Source organism: Hyperolius riggenbachi, chromosome 7 (genome assembly GCF_040937935.1).
Source record: "Hyperolius riggenbachi isolate aHypRig1 chromosome 7, aHypRig1.pri, whole genome shotgun sequence".
Lineage (NCBI taxonomy): Eukaryota > Metazoa > Chordata > Amphibia > Anura > Hyperoliidae > Hyperolius > Hyperolius riggenbachi.
The window spans coordinates 146,626,786-146,645,436 of record NC_090652.1 but is presented as its reverse complement, the minus strand read 5'-3'; the positions used below and the strand labels follow the sequence as shown (position 1 = coordinate 146,645,436).

Here is an 18,651-nt window from a genome sequence, read left to right as displayed (position 1 = left end):
GCGGTACAGGGTTGGAGAGGAAGGGCCCTAAGGCTACCCTTTGTGTTCTGCCAGCCAGGAAGGAGTTGAACCATCGGAGAACAATGCCATCTATGCCACAGTACTCTTGTAGCTTGTTGAGCAAGATTCCATGATCGACTGTCAAAAGCCGCTGAGAGGTCGAGCAAAATTAGGATGGAACATTGAACCTCGTCTCTTGCAATGAGCAGATCATTGCAAATCTGGGTGAGGGCTGTTTTACAGCTGTGATATTTCCTGAAGCCAGATTGAAGATGGTCAAGGATGTAGTTTCTGGAGAGCCTAGCTTCAAGTTGGAGGTAGATGACCTTTTCAATAACTTTTCCCAGAAAGGGGAGGTTTGAGACAGGTCTGTAGCTGTTTAGAGCATCTGGGTCTAAGGATGGTTTCTTGAGTAGTGGCCTGACTATTGCTTCTTTCAGAGTAGAGGGAAACCACCCTTCTTGTAAGGAGCCGTTGACTATTTTGTGGAATGCCGGTGTAAATCGTTCAGGGCATTTCAACATGAACTTAGTGGGGCCAGGGTCCAGATCGCAGGTAGTCTGGTGAAGGTTTGAGAGGATATCCAAGATGTCTTTTTCAGTTATTACCTTAAAATCAGACCATGGTGGTAGGCTATTTTTGCACCTGTATGTTTGCTTTAAGGTTAATGTGTGCATTATGTAGTAAAGTGCTGCAATGCATTCAGAACGTCACATAGGCTCAATTACATCGCACTGCCCCACTGTGAACTAAGCCTGTGCCAGGCCCGAGGAAGGATGGATTTACTGACATTAGGTTCTGCAATCCTGAGTGTAACCCTTTTCATAATACAGACGTCAGCCACATTTGAATGTAAATGCCTGTAATGCATTTGTTCTACACATTACAAGTATTAACATATTCTGAGTGATTTTCTATTCAGCTGGATTTAATTGAATACACCAAAAGAAAAGCAGGTCTCAAAAAGTCAGTACAGCCAGGCCCGATGTACTATCCATCATTTTCAATATGTCTATTATTCTGGACAGGTCAGACAGCATGCCATCTATGACATGCCAAATGAGCATTCAGTGTCTAAGAAAAGTCAAGCAAGACAGTACTTTGCATTCAGTCACTGCAATTGTCATTTGAACAGATCATATACTTAAAGCCGGATTGTAGCTACAAAATCAAATTCCATTTACCCACTGCTCTGTGTTTATTATGTAGTCTACATGCAGTATCCATTGCAAGCATTCCAATATGATCATAAGTAAAAAAGATAGCGATGATGGGCAGATTTGACCAAGAGACAAATCTCTAAACAAATTGATCTAGAGAGATTTGTCAGCTGCCCAAACATCACAGGCCGATTTCTGATCAATTTCATGCTGAAATCTATCCTTAATCTTGCGACACTGCATCCACCGGCCCAACGCTATCCCCCCCCTTAATGTGTACCCCCAGTGCACTATACATTACCTGTCCTTGTCCGCCAATTGTCCGTCCTTCCTCCATACAGGAGCCCCATGTGATTGCTGGCGTACACATGGGCGACATCACACACGAGCCCAAGTTACTCTAGCAACCACGTGGTGTGCGCTGGGCACTGGGGAGGGCACATTGCACATTAGGTGCGGACAACGTTGGGGCTTTTGGCACATTGCACATTAGGTGCGGACAACGTTGGGGCTTTTGTCGCAGTTCACCTTTACAGACACGCACTGGATCAAACAAATCAGCCCTACGTCTTGCAGCATTGTCTGTCCGATTCATGCGACCAATTTAGGCCGAAATCGGTCACATACTTGATTGGGCATGCACTTGTTGGCACTGATTTTTATCTGACTCGATTATAATAATCAAAATGGATGGTCGATCAGCCACCAAGTCACCTGATGTATGGTCACCTTAAGGAAGGAAAGGACATCATGGTTTGGCTTCAGTCAGAGGCAGTACAGACTGAAAAAAACTGGACCAGTTTTCTCTTTTACTGCAGCCGTGCCCAACCTACGGCCCGCGGGCCATTTGTGGCCCGTGAAGCCTGTTTCTGTGGCCCATGAAATGTCTGCCTGCGGAGGGGGAGAGGATCGGGTGATATTGCGTAGTATTGGCACTCGGCGGGACACGCATACACCAGTGTGTGCTCGTATTCAGCCCTGGGTAGCGCTGGGATAGTCAGAAAGCCTCGCTCATTGGTTACTGCAGGAACCTTTCTCCAATAGGAATCAGCCTAAGGCCTGGTGCACACCAGAGGAGTTTTTCTGAGCGTTTTGAGTTTTTAAATCTGCTGCTAATGTTATCCTATGTGTCTGTGCACACTGGAGCAATGAGGTTTTGTAAAAAACCCCATAGCATTACATTGGGAAGAGCTTTTGAAACCTCTAAAAGCTCTTCCCAATGTAATGCTATGGGGTTTTTTACAAAACCTCATTGCTCCAGTGTGCAGACACATAGGATAACATTAGCAGCAGATTTAAACACTCAAAACGCTCAGAAAAACTCCTCTGGTGTGCACCAGGCCTAATTACTATTGGAGGAAGGTTCCTGCAGTAACCAATGAGCGAGGCTTTCTAACTATCCCAGCGCTACCCGAGGCTGAATACGAGCGCACGCTGGTGTATGCGCATCCGGCCGAGTGCCATACTACGCAATACCACCCGATCCTCTCCTCCTCCGCAGGACACCGCGGGCAGACCCCCGGGGGGCACACGCTGTGACAGCCTCCTCAGCCGCCACACAGAGCGGACAGCCTCCTCAGCCCCCACACAGAGCGGACAGCCTCCTCAGCCCCCACACAGAGCGGACAGCCTCCTCAGCCCCCACACAGAGCGGACAGCCTCCTCAGCCCCCACACAGAGCGGACAGCCTCCTCAGCCCCCACACAGAGCGGACAGCCTCCTCAGCCCCCACACAGAGCGGACAGCCTCCTCAGCCCCCACACAGAGCGGACAGCCTCCTCAGCCCCCACACAGAGCGGACAGCCTCCTCAGCCCCCACACAGAGCGGACAACCTCCTCAGCCAGCACACTACAGGCCACGTGTGGGTAATTAGGCCTCTGTTCCTCCTCAGCAGTGCTGACAGCCTCTTCAGCCAGCACACTACAGGCCACGTGTGGGTAATTAGGCCTCTGTTCCTCCTCAGCAGAGCTGACAGCCTCCTCAGCCAGCATACTACAGGCCACTCTGATACCATTGCTGCATTAATCTGCCCTGTGCATACACCCAGGTACCGTACTGGACTCTGATACCATTGCTGCATTAATCTGCCGCAAACTTCTCATTAAGAAAATATGCATCAAATGGTGAGTACAACAATTCTTATATTGTCGTTTTCCTTCCATTTCCAACGCCATGTTAACTGTTACTAGAAAAACGTTAAAAGTTTTACATCGAAATTTTGTATGCATGTGTTCCGGTCCTCGAGATTTTTCTTGATTTGAAGTTTGGCCCTCGGGCCAAAAAAGGTTCAGCACCACTGATTTACTGAACTCAAAATGTGGACAGTACAATAGGTTATGTAAGTAGAACAAGTATTTATCTACTTGTGTTTTTTTTCCTGTGATAGTATGGCTGTTCCTGCTGCTTTAACATAGGATCTGTCGATATGTCTGTTTGCGCATGGTGGAAAACATCCGACAATTGGTGTAGTGTGAGCCTAGTCTTCCCATTTAGAGAAGGTGCTAAATGGCAGTTTCCAGATTATGCTTTTGAAATATTTACTCCAAAAGCAATTTAGTTTTGTCAGCAGTGTAAACATCAATGATCCTGTAACCTCAGTCTACAAAAGTAGAAACTACATTAAAGGACACCAGAAAATAGTGATATGGAGGCTGACATTTCTTTTATTTCAAACAACATCCACGAGTAGTGTCCGGATTACATCCAGGTAGTCTGTATTATTTATAGGAAATACGGGTCAGCTTCCATATTCCCCTAACTTCAGGTGGCCTTTAAATTCATCAATAAAAGCAACGAGTTAGTTCATGTTAGTGACAGACATTTGTTTGAAATCAGAACCACCACAATACTAATGCTAGCAATAGCTTACCTGCACTCCAGAGGTGCCACGCAACACGCTTAATGTTACAGACACCTGCAGACAAATTACACAGTTCATAGATTTCACTCTCCCTACTTTGCTTGCATCACATTCCTTCCACTGAATTCCTTCACAAATTATCAGATGATCTGTCAGTTATTTTGTATAGGGTGCAGCTCTCTGCACTGGCTGCATGCATTTAATCAGCTGTGCGCTATTGGTAATCAACTTCATCCTTTCATTACAAAAGGCATCCAGTGTTAATTTTAATTGAACAAGCTAGATACAATTTAAAAACGATTGCAGATATAAACTGTAGAAACTGAAAGGGTATGAAATAGTAGTACTGTACAACAGAGGCGCCAAGAAGATTAATATACACTAAAAGCAGTGTAAAAAAGGGAGATAGTGGTGAACTTCCCTTCCCACAGATGACAATTTGGTCGATTTCAAATAATCATTTTATATGCTAATGTGCAATGTGTTTTACATGTATAACTTGCTTCATCAAGAGTAACTGAAATGAGCTTGAATAAGCCAAGGGCCTCCAGAGGTGCTTCAGTGTATATTAATCTTCTTGGCGCCTCTGTTGTACTATATATCATACTGTCTCCACCCTTGGTGGAGTGGTGTTGCCCCTTTCTTTGGATCTACAGAGTAATTTCTTGACCAGGATGTGGTCAGGATCACGTTCCCCACCTGTCTATATGGTGGTTGCCTGTGTGGTAACCTACCTTTGTGAATATTATTTAACCACTTGAAGACTGCAGTGCTAAACCCCCCTAAATACCAGGCCATTTTTTACAATTCAGACCACTGCAGTTATAACTGTTTATTGCTCGGTTATACAACTTACCACCCAAACAAATTTTACCTCCTTTTCTTGTCACTAATACAGCTTTCTTTTGTTGCTATTTGATTGCTGCTGTGATTTGTACTTTTTATTATATTCATCAAAAAAGACATGAATTTTGTCAAAAAAATGATTTTTTTAACTTTCTGTGCTGACATTTTTCAAATAAAGTAAAATTTCTGTATACATGCAGCACGAAAAATGTGGACAAACATTTTTGATAAAAAAAAACCCATTCAGCCTATATTTATTGGTTTGGGTAAAAGTTATAGCGTTTACAAACTATGGTGCAAAAAGTGAATTTTCCCATTTTCCAGCATCTCTGATTTTTCTGACCCCCTGTCATGTTTCATGAGGGGCTAGAATTCCAGGATAGTATAAATACCCCCCAAATGACCCCATTTTGGAAAGAAGACATCCCAAAGTATTCACTAAGAGGCATGGTGAGTTTATAGAAGATTTTATTTTTGTCACAAGTTAGCGGAAAATGACACTTTGTGACAAAAAAAAATAATAAAAAGTTTCCATTTCTGCTAACTTGTGACAAAAAAAAAATGAAATCTGCCACAGACTCACCATGCCCCTCTCTGAATACTTTGGGATGTCTACTTTCCAAAATGGGGTCATTTGTGGGCTGTGTTTACTGTCCTGGCATTTTGGGGGTGCTAAATTTTAAGCACCCCTGTACAGCCTAAAGGTGCTCATAGGACTTTGGGCGCCTTAGCGCACCTAGGCTGCAAAAAAGTGTCACACATGTGGTATCGCCGTACTCAGGAGAAATAGCATAATGTGTTTTGGGGTGTATTTTTACACATACCCATGCTGGGTGGGAGAAATATCTCTGTAAATGAGATTTTTTAGATTTTTTTTTTACACACGACTGTCCATTTACAAAGATATTTCTCCCACCCAGCATAGGTATGTGTAAAAATACACCCTAAAACACATTATACTACTTCTCCCGAGTACAGCGATACCACATGTGTGGCACTTTTTTGCACCCTAACTGCGCTAAGGGGCCCAAAGTCCAATGAGTACCTTTAGGATTTCACAGGTCATTTTGAGAAATTTCGTTTCATGACTACTCCTCACGGTTTAGGGCCCCTAAAATGCCAGGACAGTATAGGAACCCCACAAATGACCACATTTTAGAAAGAAGACACCCCAAGGTATTCAGTTAGGAGTATGGTGAGTTCATAGAAGATTTTACTTTTTGTCACAAGTTAGCGGAAAATGACACTTTGTGAAAAAAACAATAAAAATCAATTTCCGCTAACTTGTGACAAAAAAATAAATTCTATGAACTCACCATACTCCTAACTGAATACCTTGGGGTGTCTTCTGCCAAAAATGGGGTAATTTGTGGGGTTCCTATACTGTCCTGGCATTTTAGGGGCCCTAAACCGTGAGGAGTAGTCTTGAAACCAAATTTCTCAAAATGACCTGTGAAATCCTAAAGGTACTCATTGGACTTTGGGCCCCTTAGCGCAGTTAGGGTGCAAAAAAGTGCCACACATGTGGTATCGCCGTACTCAGGAGAAGTAGTATAATGTGTTTTGCGGTGTATTTTTACACATACCCATGCTGGGTGGGAGAAATATCTCTGTAAATGGACAATTGTGTGTAAAAAATGGAAAAAGTTGTCATTTACAGAGATATTTCTCCCACCCAGCATGGGTATGTGTGAAAAGACACCCCAAAACACATTATACTACTTCTCCTGAGTACGGGGATACCACATGTGTGACACCTTCTTGCAGCCTAGCTGTGCAAAGGGGCCCACAGTCTAATGAGTACCTTTAGGATTTCACAGGTCAATTTTACTCATTTGTTTTCCAGACTACACCTCACGGTTTTGGGCCCCTAAAATGCCAGGGAAGTATAGGAACCCCACAAGTGATCCCATTTTGGAAAGAAGACACCCCAAGGTATTCCATGAGGGGTATGATGAGTTCATAGATTTTATTTTTTGACACAAGTTAGTGGAAATGGATTTTTTAGGTTTTTTTCTCACAAAGTGTCATTTTCCACTAACTTGTGACAAAAAAATAAAATCTTCTATGAACTCACCATACCCCTCATGGAATACCTTGGGGTGTCTTCTTTCCAAAATGGGGTCACTTGTGGGGTTCCTATACTGCCTTGGCATTTTAGGGGCCCTAAACTGTGAGGAGTAGTCTGGAAACCAAATAATTAAAATTGACCTGTGAAATTCTAAAGGTACTCATTGGACTTCGGGCCCCTTTGCACAGCTAGGCTGCAGAAAAGTGTCACACGTGTGGTATCGCTGTACTCAGGAATAGTAGTATAATGTGTTTTGGGGTGTATTTCACACATAACCAATCCTGTGTGTGAGAAATATCTCTGTAAATGACAATTTTTTCCATTTTTTTACACTAAATTGTCATTTACAGAGATATTTCTCCCACCCAGCATGGGTATGTGTGGAAAGACACCCCAAAACACATTATACTACTACTCATGAGAATGGCAATACCACATATGTGACACTTTTTTGCAGGCTAGCTGCGCAAACTTGCCCAAAGTCCAATGAGCACCTTTAGGCTTTACAGGGGTGCTCACAATTTAGGCCCCCACCAAACAATTCCAGGACAGTAAAACACCCCAGAAATGACCCCATTTTGGAAAGAAGAGACCCCAAGGTATTCCATGAGGGGCATACTGTGTTCATATAAAATTTTATTTTTTGTCATAAGTTAGCGGAAAATGACACTTTGTGGGAAAAAAAATAAAAAAATCCATTTCTGCTAACTTATGACAAAAAATAAAAATCTATGAACTCACCATGCCCCTCAGCGAATACCTTGGGGTGTCTTCTTTCTAAAATGGGGTCACTTGTGGGGGTCTGTCCTGGCATTTTAGCGTCTCCACAATCATTACATGTATGGCCAGTATTAGGAGTTTCTGCTATACTCCTTATATTGGGCATAACGGTGATGCACTTTTTTTCTCCATAAAAGGAAAAATGAACGGCAAAGATTCTCACATTCGCATTGATCAATGTGGATGAAAAAATATCTGCCGAAATATGTGAAAAAAGAGGGGGGGGCATGGCGTTTGCCAGGACATAGGAGCACCGCCCACAAAATTTTCCAATCCCACTTTGCTCCTATGCCCTGGCAAACCAGATTAATCCATTCACATCGATCGATGTGGATGAAAAAAACCTTTGCCAGTTTTGATACAAAGTGCTTGCCAAAGCATAGGAGCTCCAACACCACCCCTCAGCTCATATGCCTTGACAAACGTATCTTACTGCGGAGGAGAAATCTCGTCCTGCAGCGCTGCATGCACCGACTTGTGTGTAATCTGACAGACGCGCAATGCTTCTGTCAGGATGCACCATCAGTGCTGCAGCTGGTTGGTCGATCAGTCGTTCGCTCGGTCCACCTGGAAGGGTAAAGGATGGAAAAAGAGAGAGAAAAAAACATACAAAAAAAAAAAAAAAAAATCAAGCAAGCAGCAATGCAAGAAATTCATTAACATTAACTTTCGTAAACTTTATTAAACCTTTTTAACCAAACAATAACATTTGGAACTTTTGCTTAACTGTTTTTTTTTTTTTTTTTTTTTAACTTACCTTCCGAGGACAAACTTCTCCTTCCCCATGGGACAGTGTGCAAAGCGCAAATCGCACAGAGATGTGTAGCAAAGTACACTATGCACTTTGTCCCAAGTGAAAGGAGAGGTTTCTGGCAGCCCTGTGTATTTGGGTCTTTTAAAAGCAGATGACTGGTTTCACACACAGGAGCCACGCAGTAGCGTAGGTATGCACTAGCTTTAAGTCAACCACTTCCGGCGTAAGGGGGGACCGCAAAGTGGGACTTTCGCTAGGCAATATGCTGCAACACATGGCTCCAGTGTGAAAGAGCCTTGAGAGACTACTACTGTGTCTCACGTTCCCTACTCCAATAGCGAATGTGTTCGTGGAACTTTTCAAAACACTCCCCTATGCATAGGGCAGGCTGGTCAGGACAGTAGGGACAATAAAAAGTGGTGTCACGCCTCATTCCATCCCTCTTACAGACACGACAATGTTTTCTTGGGGTGCGTTGACCTGGGGTACTCGGAAAGACCTAAGCATAGTGTCTTTCATGTAGCCGGCTAACTACATTAGGGGGATTGGCCACGGCCCCTCCTGGATACAGGAGTTCCGAAATGATCTCTTCCTGAAATTTAAGGAAGGATCCTGTTCTCCCAGCCTTACTGTAGAGAACAAAGCTGTTGTACATTGCCAATCGAATCAAGTAAATAGCCACTTTCTTATACCAGCGGCTGGTCCTTCGGGAAACTAAATAGGGAGCCAACATCTGGTCATTGAAGTCCACCCCTCCCATGTTTAAATTATAGTCGTGGACAGCGAGGGGTTTCTCAACAACCTCAGTTGCTCGCTGAATTTGGACTGTCGTGTCTCCGTGAATGGTCGACAGAAGGTAAACGTCCCTCTTGTCCTTCCATTTCACTGCAAGAAGGTCGTCATTACACAAGGCAGCCCTCTCCCCCCGTGCAAGTCGGGTAGCAGTGAGATATTGGGGGAAGCCCCGGCGACTAGGCCGCACGGTGCCACAGCAGGGAACTCCGAGTATCTTCAAATGCTGATAGAGGGCCACACTTGTGTAGTAGTTGTCCACATAGAGATGGTACCCCTTGTGGAATAAGGGTGACACCAAGTCCCACACAATCTTGCCACTGCACCCCAGGTAGTCAGGGCATCCGACCGGCTCAAATTTTGTGTCTTTTCCCTCATAGACCCTAAAGTGATATGTATAGCCTGTGGCCCTTTCACAGAGCTTATACAGCTTGACCCCATACCGGGCGCGCTTGGTTGGGATGTACTGCTTAATGCCAAGGCGCCCGATAAAATGTACGAGGGACTCGTCTATACAGATGTTCTGTTCAGGGGTGTAAGCATCTGCAAATATGGATGACAGGTGGTCTATGAGGGGCCGAAATTTGTGGAGCCGGTCATAGTCAGCGTGGCCTCTTTCATGACAGGTTGTATCATCATTAAAGTGCAGGAAGCGCAGGATGTCCTCAAAACGTGACCTGGACATGGCAGCAGAGTACATGGGCATGTGATGTATTGGGTGCGTAGACCAATAGGACCGCAATACATTTTTTTTTAGTTAGACCCATGTTAAGGAGAAGGCCCAAAAATATTTTAAATTCGAAAACTGTGACCTGTTTCCACCGAAAAGGCTGGGCATGGGAGCTGTTCGGGTTGGCGGTGATAAATTGTGTGGCCTTCCGGTTGGTCTCTGCCACGAATAAGTCGTAGAGATCCTCGGTGAAGATCAGATGAAAAGCGTCTAGGGCCGATCCTAGATCTGTCTCCACCTGGACTCCAGACTGGGCGGTGAAAGGGGGCACTACGGGTGCGGCGGAATTAGGGAACTTCCAATGAGGGTTTGCCAGCACCTCTGGGAGCCTAGAGGTACTACGGGCCCGTGTTTCTGGTGGCTGCGACTGGGGTCTTACTGCACGTACCACCGAACCAGTTTCAACTGCCATGCTGGTGCTCGCCACTTCACCAGGGTCTACGGCAGTACTGGTTTCAAGTCCAGGATGTGCTGCGCTGTTGGTGCATGCCTCACCATCAAAATCTGGATCAGCGCTAGCACCACTCTGCTGCCCTTGAGGTTGATCCTGCGCAACCTGCGGTCCACTGACATGGGGTCGGGTACGACTGGCGCTAGCAGGGACCACAACCTCGTCATCAGAACTATCGGTCAGAGAGTCACTGTCCTCTACAGGTTCATATTCTGAGCCGGATTCATCGGATGAGAAGTCCCAATCACTCTCACCCGACTCGGCCATAATACTGTAGGTCTCTTGCAGGGAATACATCTTTTTTGCCATTTTGGGCTGCTAAATTTAGGGGGTATTCCTCTGAGACCACCCAGTAAAAAAATTCACCTGTCTAGCAAATGGGAGTATTTGTTAAGTAATCAGCTGCGATCGCTTTAAGTAATCAGCTGCGATCGCTCAGTTTTGATTAAAAAAAAAAATCAAAACTGATCTTTATAGCGTCACAACTATTGTGTTGGTTTTTTGCAGTGATCAGAAAACAAAAATTTCTTTCACTTGGTGGGGCGGGCTGAACGCAAGTGCGGCAGAACGATCAGGCCTGATTGGGCAAACACTGCGTTTTTAGTGGAGCCTACTCTAAGGTGACCCTAACGTACTTATATAGATCTGACTGCAATCAGTACTGATCACTTACAGATACTATATAGTACCAATGCTGATTAGCGATAGTGATGACGCTAATCAGCGACTTATTAGTGACTGCGGTGTAGTGGGCTGGGCGCTAACTACCTAACAAAGCCTAGCTAACTCACTGGCCAAAAAACAGTGCACAGGCAATAGATGTCACTCAGATCTCACTCAGACCTCGATCAGAGCTGTGACAGGCGACCATATATCAATCACAGTGCCGCTGTCAGATGTCAACCAATGTAAACAGCAATTGAAATCACAGGGCAATCAGATGATCAAAAACCAATCACTAATCAATCAGATGTCAAAAATCAATCAGTGCATAGACAATAGATGTCACTCAGACCTCAATCAGCTGTGACAGGCGACCAGATATCAATCACAGTGCAGCTGTCAGATGCCAACCAATGTAAACTCACAGGGCAATCACAGATGGTCATAAACCAATTACAATGCAATCAATACATCAATCAATCTGATGTTAAAAATCAGTGCACAGGCAATAGATGTCACTCACATGTCACTCAGACCTCGATCAGAGCTGTGACAGGCGACCAGATGACACTCAGACCTCAGTCAGACGCCTTGGCAGGGCAGTGAGGGGGGCTGTGGGGGTGATCAGCGGCGATCGCGCGCGGGGGGGGGGGGGGGGAGGGGGGTCGAGCAGGGAAACGTGCGGGTCTTAGTGAGCAGGGCTGCCGTCCTCTCTCCTGGTGGTCCAGGAACGCTGTGACCAGGAGAGGAGGAAGCAGCCAGTATAATACACGTTGTTTACATAACAACGTGTATTATACGCATAGGATTGGGCTGTTTGAATGATCGCAGCCCGCCGGCGCTGCTAATTGGCCGGCGGGCTGATGACACAGGGGGGCCGCAAGGGATGCCGGGCGATGTGCGCACGCATGCGCGCGCGATCGCCCGCATTGTGCATGGAAAGGACCTTCCGCCAATCGGCGTTAGGCGGTCCTGGGGCTGCCGCCGCGGCCACGTCTACTGGCGTGACGTGGGCGGCAGGTGGTTAACACAAAGAACTTTTCCACATTTCTTTGACATACTACACTATTACGGGCTCTCAATTTCTTCTTTTGCATTTCTGAAAGGGTATAAAGAAGCTTGTAGTACATGGAGATACATATGCTGTCTGTGTGTTTTGTTGCTTTTAAAAATTGCATTACATAAATAGTCAGTCTTAGGTCTCTATTTTAATATAAAGCTCAATTTTGGGGGATGGCGGGAGATCAACTCACCACTAAGTTTTGGGTAAAGAATATGAAGATCACAACGGGACAGTTTTTCTCCAGTATTGTGCAAAGCTATGACAACTTAGCACTTACTTGAGAATATATATATTTTTTACATGGATAAAGGCATTAATACAGAGGAAGAGGCCAGGTTAAATAACAACCAGTATGTGCATGGCTTGTGGTAGGTAGAGATTGTCATTGAGATGCTAATTATTCTGACTTTATGTAAAATTAGAGGTTTTTGGCAAAATTCCAAGCTGCATACAATTTTCAGGCAAGCTGTAAACTGATTGATGCCAGAGAACCAGCATGTCAAACACTGGACAAAAAAGATGGACATATGCACAATGGTGCAAAAAGCCATCAAGTAAATAGGAGTCTAAGCAGCTGTTTGGACTGTTGACAGGTAAGGTGCACCTTCAGAGTGACCAGGTCCAGAGTACTAATTAATCTATAGGACAGTCTAATAGGATACCCTCCCTAATGCTAGGTACACACGATACAATTTTCTGGCAGATTTACCAGATTCTTTCCAACATGTCCAATCTGAATGTTGATCAATTTCAATAAAAGTGAACAGAAATCAATCAGAAAGGCCGATCAAACTTCAGATCAGAACCAAAAAGACAATCTGGCAGGTAAATCTGCCAGAAAATGAATGTATGAGTGTGTGTGCGTGTGTGTGCGTGTGTACGTACCTAGCATAAGAGAAACCTCACGTGGGATGTGATCTCTTTATCAGATAACTAGAATTTGAATAAGGATATCCCTCCCAGTGTATCAAAGCGAAAAGTTATACTCCACTTACTATAAACTTTGTGATAATGTCTTCTTCATTCTTTTCCTGTAGAGGACATGTTGTGTGGATAAAAGGTAAAAAAGTTTCTGTATAATCAAACAAGTACATGTACAACATGCTGAGCCGGGGGGAGCTCTTCAGTGCATACAATAGAAAAAGGGATTTTCCAGGGTTTACTGCCTAAGAAAAGAAAAACGAACAATTACATTTCCAGTAACAAATATAAAAGCCAAAAGTAATACATAGTAATGGTGGACTACCAATTTCTGCATTGAATAATGCACTAGGTAGCATGGGCGTCCACACATTAGGCAAAATGGGACAACCCCCCCCCAAAACTCTTCCATCCTCTCTGCCCATCATCGCATATAGCCACCACGAGTCGTTTTCTGGCCCACTTCCCCTCCCTCAAATCACTGACAGCCTTTTTGGAGTGGCGTCTCTCTCCTGCCAATGAGGACAGAGACAGCCAAGCCAGCCCCGCCCCCAGCATGCACGTCATCCATTGCCTCCCGTACTTCCTAATGAATTTTAGCCGGGTGGGAGCTGCACATGGTGTTCCCTATGCTGCAGCACAACACAGCTGTCTGCAGGGCACAAAGATCGCTCTCTCCTAATGCTGGTGATACACGGTACGTTTCTGTACCGTGTATCGACCAGCTGATAATATTCAGCTGGCCCGATCATACCGCTCGACCCGCGCCCGCTCAATTCGGCAATCAATCTGCACGCACGAGCGGGGGATGCGCCGGCATCGAGCCACTGCCTCGATCCGGCGCAATAAACGAGCCGTGTATGCCCGGCATAATGCTCCTTATCAGCTGGAGCTTGTTTGTGGCTGCCAGAGCTGAGCAGGCACTTTTTCCCCCCTGCTGTTATCTGACACTGTGACCTGGCAGTGGAGAGATTGTGATGTGTATCTGCAGCGCCCCGCCCCCCACTTGAGCACAAACACAGAGGCACGAGGGAGCCAGGACAGGACAATGGGAAGCTGCTTGAGCTGTGCTGGAAAAGGTTGTTAAAGTGGATCCGAGGTGAACTTTTACACATTGCATAATTGTGTTCCTTTCCTATTGTTTATAGGGCATTCCTCAAGCCACATACTTTTTTGTTTTAATACTCTAATTCCCTATAAACTAAATAAACCATGCCCACAGGTTTTCAGAGAGCCTTGGCAGTAGCAAGGGCTCATGGGAGCTCAGTCTGGGCAGGAGGTGGTGTTACTAGCCATTGATTTCAGAGGCAGAGGGGAGGAGGGAGGAGGGAGGAAGGGGGGGGGGGGGGATTAGGTTTTTTTTCACAGGCTTAGTGATCAAGATACAGATAAGCCTGCCTCTGTATAATGTTTACAAACAACATGGCTGCTGTCATTGTATCACAGGAAGAAATAATTTTCTATTAATGCTGTTTGCAGCTATATTTGCTGTGTAAACTATCTAAACTTTAGATAAGATATATAGACAAGTTACTGGTTATAGTTCGTTTTTCATCTCCGATCCACTTTAACTGTTCCTATAGCTGCAGGGAAGAGAAAGTTGAATTTCTGTGCTTTGTTACAGAAGAAAAGATCTTAAAAGTTTATGTGATGCTGCTACTTGTGGTGTGGTTTCATTTTTAACCTAAGCCAGTAGTTTTACATCCCTGAGCGACTGGGCGCTTATGGTGTCCATACACCAGGGGTGCCCAAACGATTTGGGTCGAGGGCCGGGTCAACATACTCCAGACTGCTGGGGGGCCGAAGTATACATAAAATGATGTCTTTGCGTACCAGACAGTGAAGCATACCCAGGTGACAACCTGAAGTCCAATTGGACAGCAGTGTCACCTGATGTGGAATTTGATTGGAAACCAGCAAAATTACTGCTTTCTGGCTTCCATGTGGATGGGTGGTGCCAGCACTATTCTATATGTGGACCAACAATATTTAAAGGGAACCAGAGAGGATGAACTATACATACCTGGGGCTTCCTCCAGCCCCATACGCACGGATCGCTCCCACGCCGCCGTCCTCCACTGCCTGGATCCGCCGCCACCGGGTCCCGTCATTGCCGCGAGTCAGCCGGCGGACGCGGCCAATTCTCCGCATCACAGGGTGCTTTCTCCATACAGATACGCATGTGGCTGCCTACTGCGCAGCCGCATGCATACATGTATGGAGGGAGCCCCTGTGATGCGGACAATTGGCCGCGTCCGCCGGAAGTGACGGGCCCGGTACCGGTGGATCCAGGAAGCTGAGGATGGCGGCGTGGGAGCGATTCAGGCTTATGGGGCTGGAAGAAGCCCCAGGTATGTATAAAATCTTTGCCTTTTTTCACCCCTCGTTCCTCTCTGGTTCCCTTTAAAGATGTAGCTGACCGCATCTATAAGTAATAGATTTTGTGGGTGGAGGGCCGGTAAAAAAGCCTCAGGGGGCCGCATTCGGCCCGCGGGCCTTACTTTGAGGACCACTGCCAAACACGATACAATAAAACATTTGATTTTCCCGTTTATTCGATCTAAAAATGATTGAATAGCATGAAAGTTGAATTTTTTTTTTTTTCGATCAAGAAATTCTAACAATTATCCAGTTTTTTTGAGAAAAATCTGATCGGACATGCTGTAAAACTCGATCTAACGGAATAATCGAAATAAAGATGCGCTTTGAGTCCTATAGGAGAAAAGCGCTTTACAAATGTTATTGTATTAAATTATCTAATCGAAAAAAAAAAAAAAAGAAAATTGTACCATGTATGGGCACCTTAAGTGTTGTAGGTCCATGCAAGGACAGTTCTGTCACTGACTGTCCTCAGAGGAGCTCATACTCTTATCCTACAATAGTCATAGTCTAATGTCTTACCATATTATTATTATGTATTTATATAGCACTGACCTCTTCTGCAGCACATTACAGAGTACATAGTCATGTCACTGACTGTTCTCAGAGGAACTCACAATCTAAACCTACCATAGTCATAGTTTAACCACTTCACAACTGAGGGGTTTTACCCCTGAAACACCAGAGCAATTTTCACCTTTCAGCGCTCCTTACATTCATTCGTCTATAACTTTATTATTACTTATCGCAATGAAATGAACTATATCTTGTTTTTTTGCCACCAATTAGGCTTTCTTTAGGTGGGACATTATGCCTAAAATTTTATTCTAAATGTGTTTTAATGGGAAAATAAGAAAAAATGTGGGGACAAAAATCTTTTCATTTTTCGGCCATTATAGTTTTTAAATATTATTATTATTATTATTATTATTATTATTATTATTATGTATTTATATTATAGCCCCGACATATTACACAGCGCTGTATAATATATCTATATATATATCTTGTCACTAATCGTCCCTCAAAGGAGCTCACAATCTAATCCCTACCATTGCCATATGTCTAAATTATGTAGTGTAAGTACTGTAGTCTAGGGCCAATAATTTTTTTTTTTTTTTTTTTTTTTTTTTTTTTAGGGGGAGCCAATTAACTTACCCGCATGTTTTTGGAATGTGGGAGGAAACCGGAGTGCCCAGAGGAAACCCACACAGACACAGAGAACATACAAACTCTTTGCAGATAGTGCCCTGGCTGGGATTCGAACCAGCGCTGCAAGGCAAGAGAGCTAACCTCTACGCCACCGTGCTGCCTCTAAATAATGCACGCTACTCTAATTAAAATCCATGATAGCAGTGAATGGAAAAAAGATAAGAAAAACGAGTGGAAGATAAGAGAATCAACTGCAGAATCGAGCGGCAAAATGATCGAACGGGAGAATCGAGCGGCAAAAACGAGCCGTGTATGCCCAGCATTAGAAGATCAGCAAATAAAGTTCTAACTACTTGAGATGTTCATTTAAACAGTTTATCGGAGTTTGGAAAAACAAAAATTCCTAAGAAAATAACAGCATGAACCCGGTCTACATGATTGGGCAAACTGCAGTTAGAACAAAAAAGAAAGAATTTCTTCTAGGATAGGGCAGGGCTAGTGGAAGGACTTATTCAGCTCAGATTCCAAAAGTAACCAATAGACTTTAATGTAGTACAGAGCTGGCCAACTTAATGGACACGGAGCTCTTCACAGCACCAATAGTAGGATAAAAAGTACAGATCAAAAAACCTTGTTTGACAAATAGACTTACTCGTCCCTAACATTCCCCCCCCCCCCAAAAAAAAAAAAAAATTGCTGCTGCTGCTAATAATAATAATAGCATTTCCCCACAAGAAGAGAAATATTTGCCAGTTTCCTCCCACAATACACACTATTTGGCAGCATTGGCACAAAGCAAGTAAGGGTTCTTATGACTGTAATAGACACAATAAGACCTTTTAAGCCAGTGATATCAAGAATGTGAATCTGTGTACCTTATATTCCCACAAATTCTGAGGTGGTTTGACTCCCAGAGTTTTGACTCTCTCCAGCTCCATGATAATGGCTTTCCTGTGACTGTTAGTTTCTATGCTGTATGGCGCTTTTGAGAATTCTTCTTCTGCAAGGGTGAGCAGAAGCCTGCGGCACACAAGTGATAGTTAAGTGAGCTAACTAGGAAAAAAAAAACAAAAAAAAAACCATACATACATATACATACACACACATATATTACATCATCTAGAAATAAAGGAAAATAAAAAATCCCTCTTGGCCAACAGATTATCCACAGTATTGTTGATTCATTTTTGATCATTTCACATGACCTGCTCCATAGCGTGAGAGACATGAGCATTAGTGAGCTACTGGTGTCTGCTGCATGACACAGCTTGTCCAATCACTAACAGGCAGTGGATACCAGGGAATACCTATACATCATAAAACACAGATTCAGGATTGTTTTGGGCGAGTCAAGTTGCAAGCATGTATGGACCTTTTGTCTGTGTGGTTAATGTGACTGATGATCTATACAGTGCTTCGCATAATTCTTCATACCCCTGGCAAATTTTGACAGTTACTATTTTTCAACCAGCAAGTAATTATTTTATTTTTTTTGACAGGAAATGACATAGGTGTCTCCCAAAAGATAAGATGACGTACAAGAGGCATTGTAAAAAAAACATTTCTCATCTTTTATTTACATAAAAAAAAATGAAAATAAAAAAAAAACAACCACTTCCCATGCAGTCAGTTGTGCACTAATCCCAAAAGCCTTGACGCCTCCAAATTCTGGTCCCAATAGTCATAAGCCAAATACCTGGCTGCTGGCTCAAGCCTTGGTTCTCTAGCTCCCTGTTAACAGCAGAGTGGGAGTGCCATCTCCCGCATAAGTCCCGCCCCACTCCTCTTCACAGCAAAAGAATCAATGGTGTCATGTGGAGAGGGGAAGGTGTGGAGACAGATGAGGCACTATCTGGGATTAAGCCTTTTGGATAAATGTGGATAAAAGTGGTGAAGAAATGGTTAGACAACATTAACGTTTTAGAGTGGCCCAGCCAGAGCCATGACTTGAATCCAATTGAGAATCTGTGGAGGGAGTTAAAGATCAAGCTGATGGCAATAAAACCCTCCAACCTGAAAGAATTGGAA

General features: G+C 44.2%; 1 protein-coding gene across 3 annotated transcripts in view; it reads right to left on the bottom strand.

Moving 5' to 3' along the window:
* Window positions 1-18,651, bottom strand: part of BFAR (bifunctional apoptosis regulator) — a 57,554-nt gene that overhangs the window by 12,708 nt on the left and 26,195 nt on the right. For 2 of the 3 annotated variants that reach the window (XM_068244733.1, XM_068244734.1), the window contains exons 5-6: window positions 17,499-17,643; window positions 13,167-13,337 (exon numbers count right to left, since the gene is read on the bottom strand). In XM_068244733.1, coding sequence (XP_068100834.1) covers window positions 13,167-13,337; window positions 17,499-17,643 — 316 coding nt within the window. Of the gene's footprint in view, window positions 1-4,030; window positions 4,076-13,166; window positions 13,338-17,498; window positions 17,644-18,651 lie in introns of all 3 variants that reach the window. The other variant, XM_068244731.1, reaches the window with a different exon arrangement.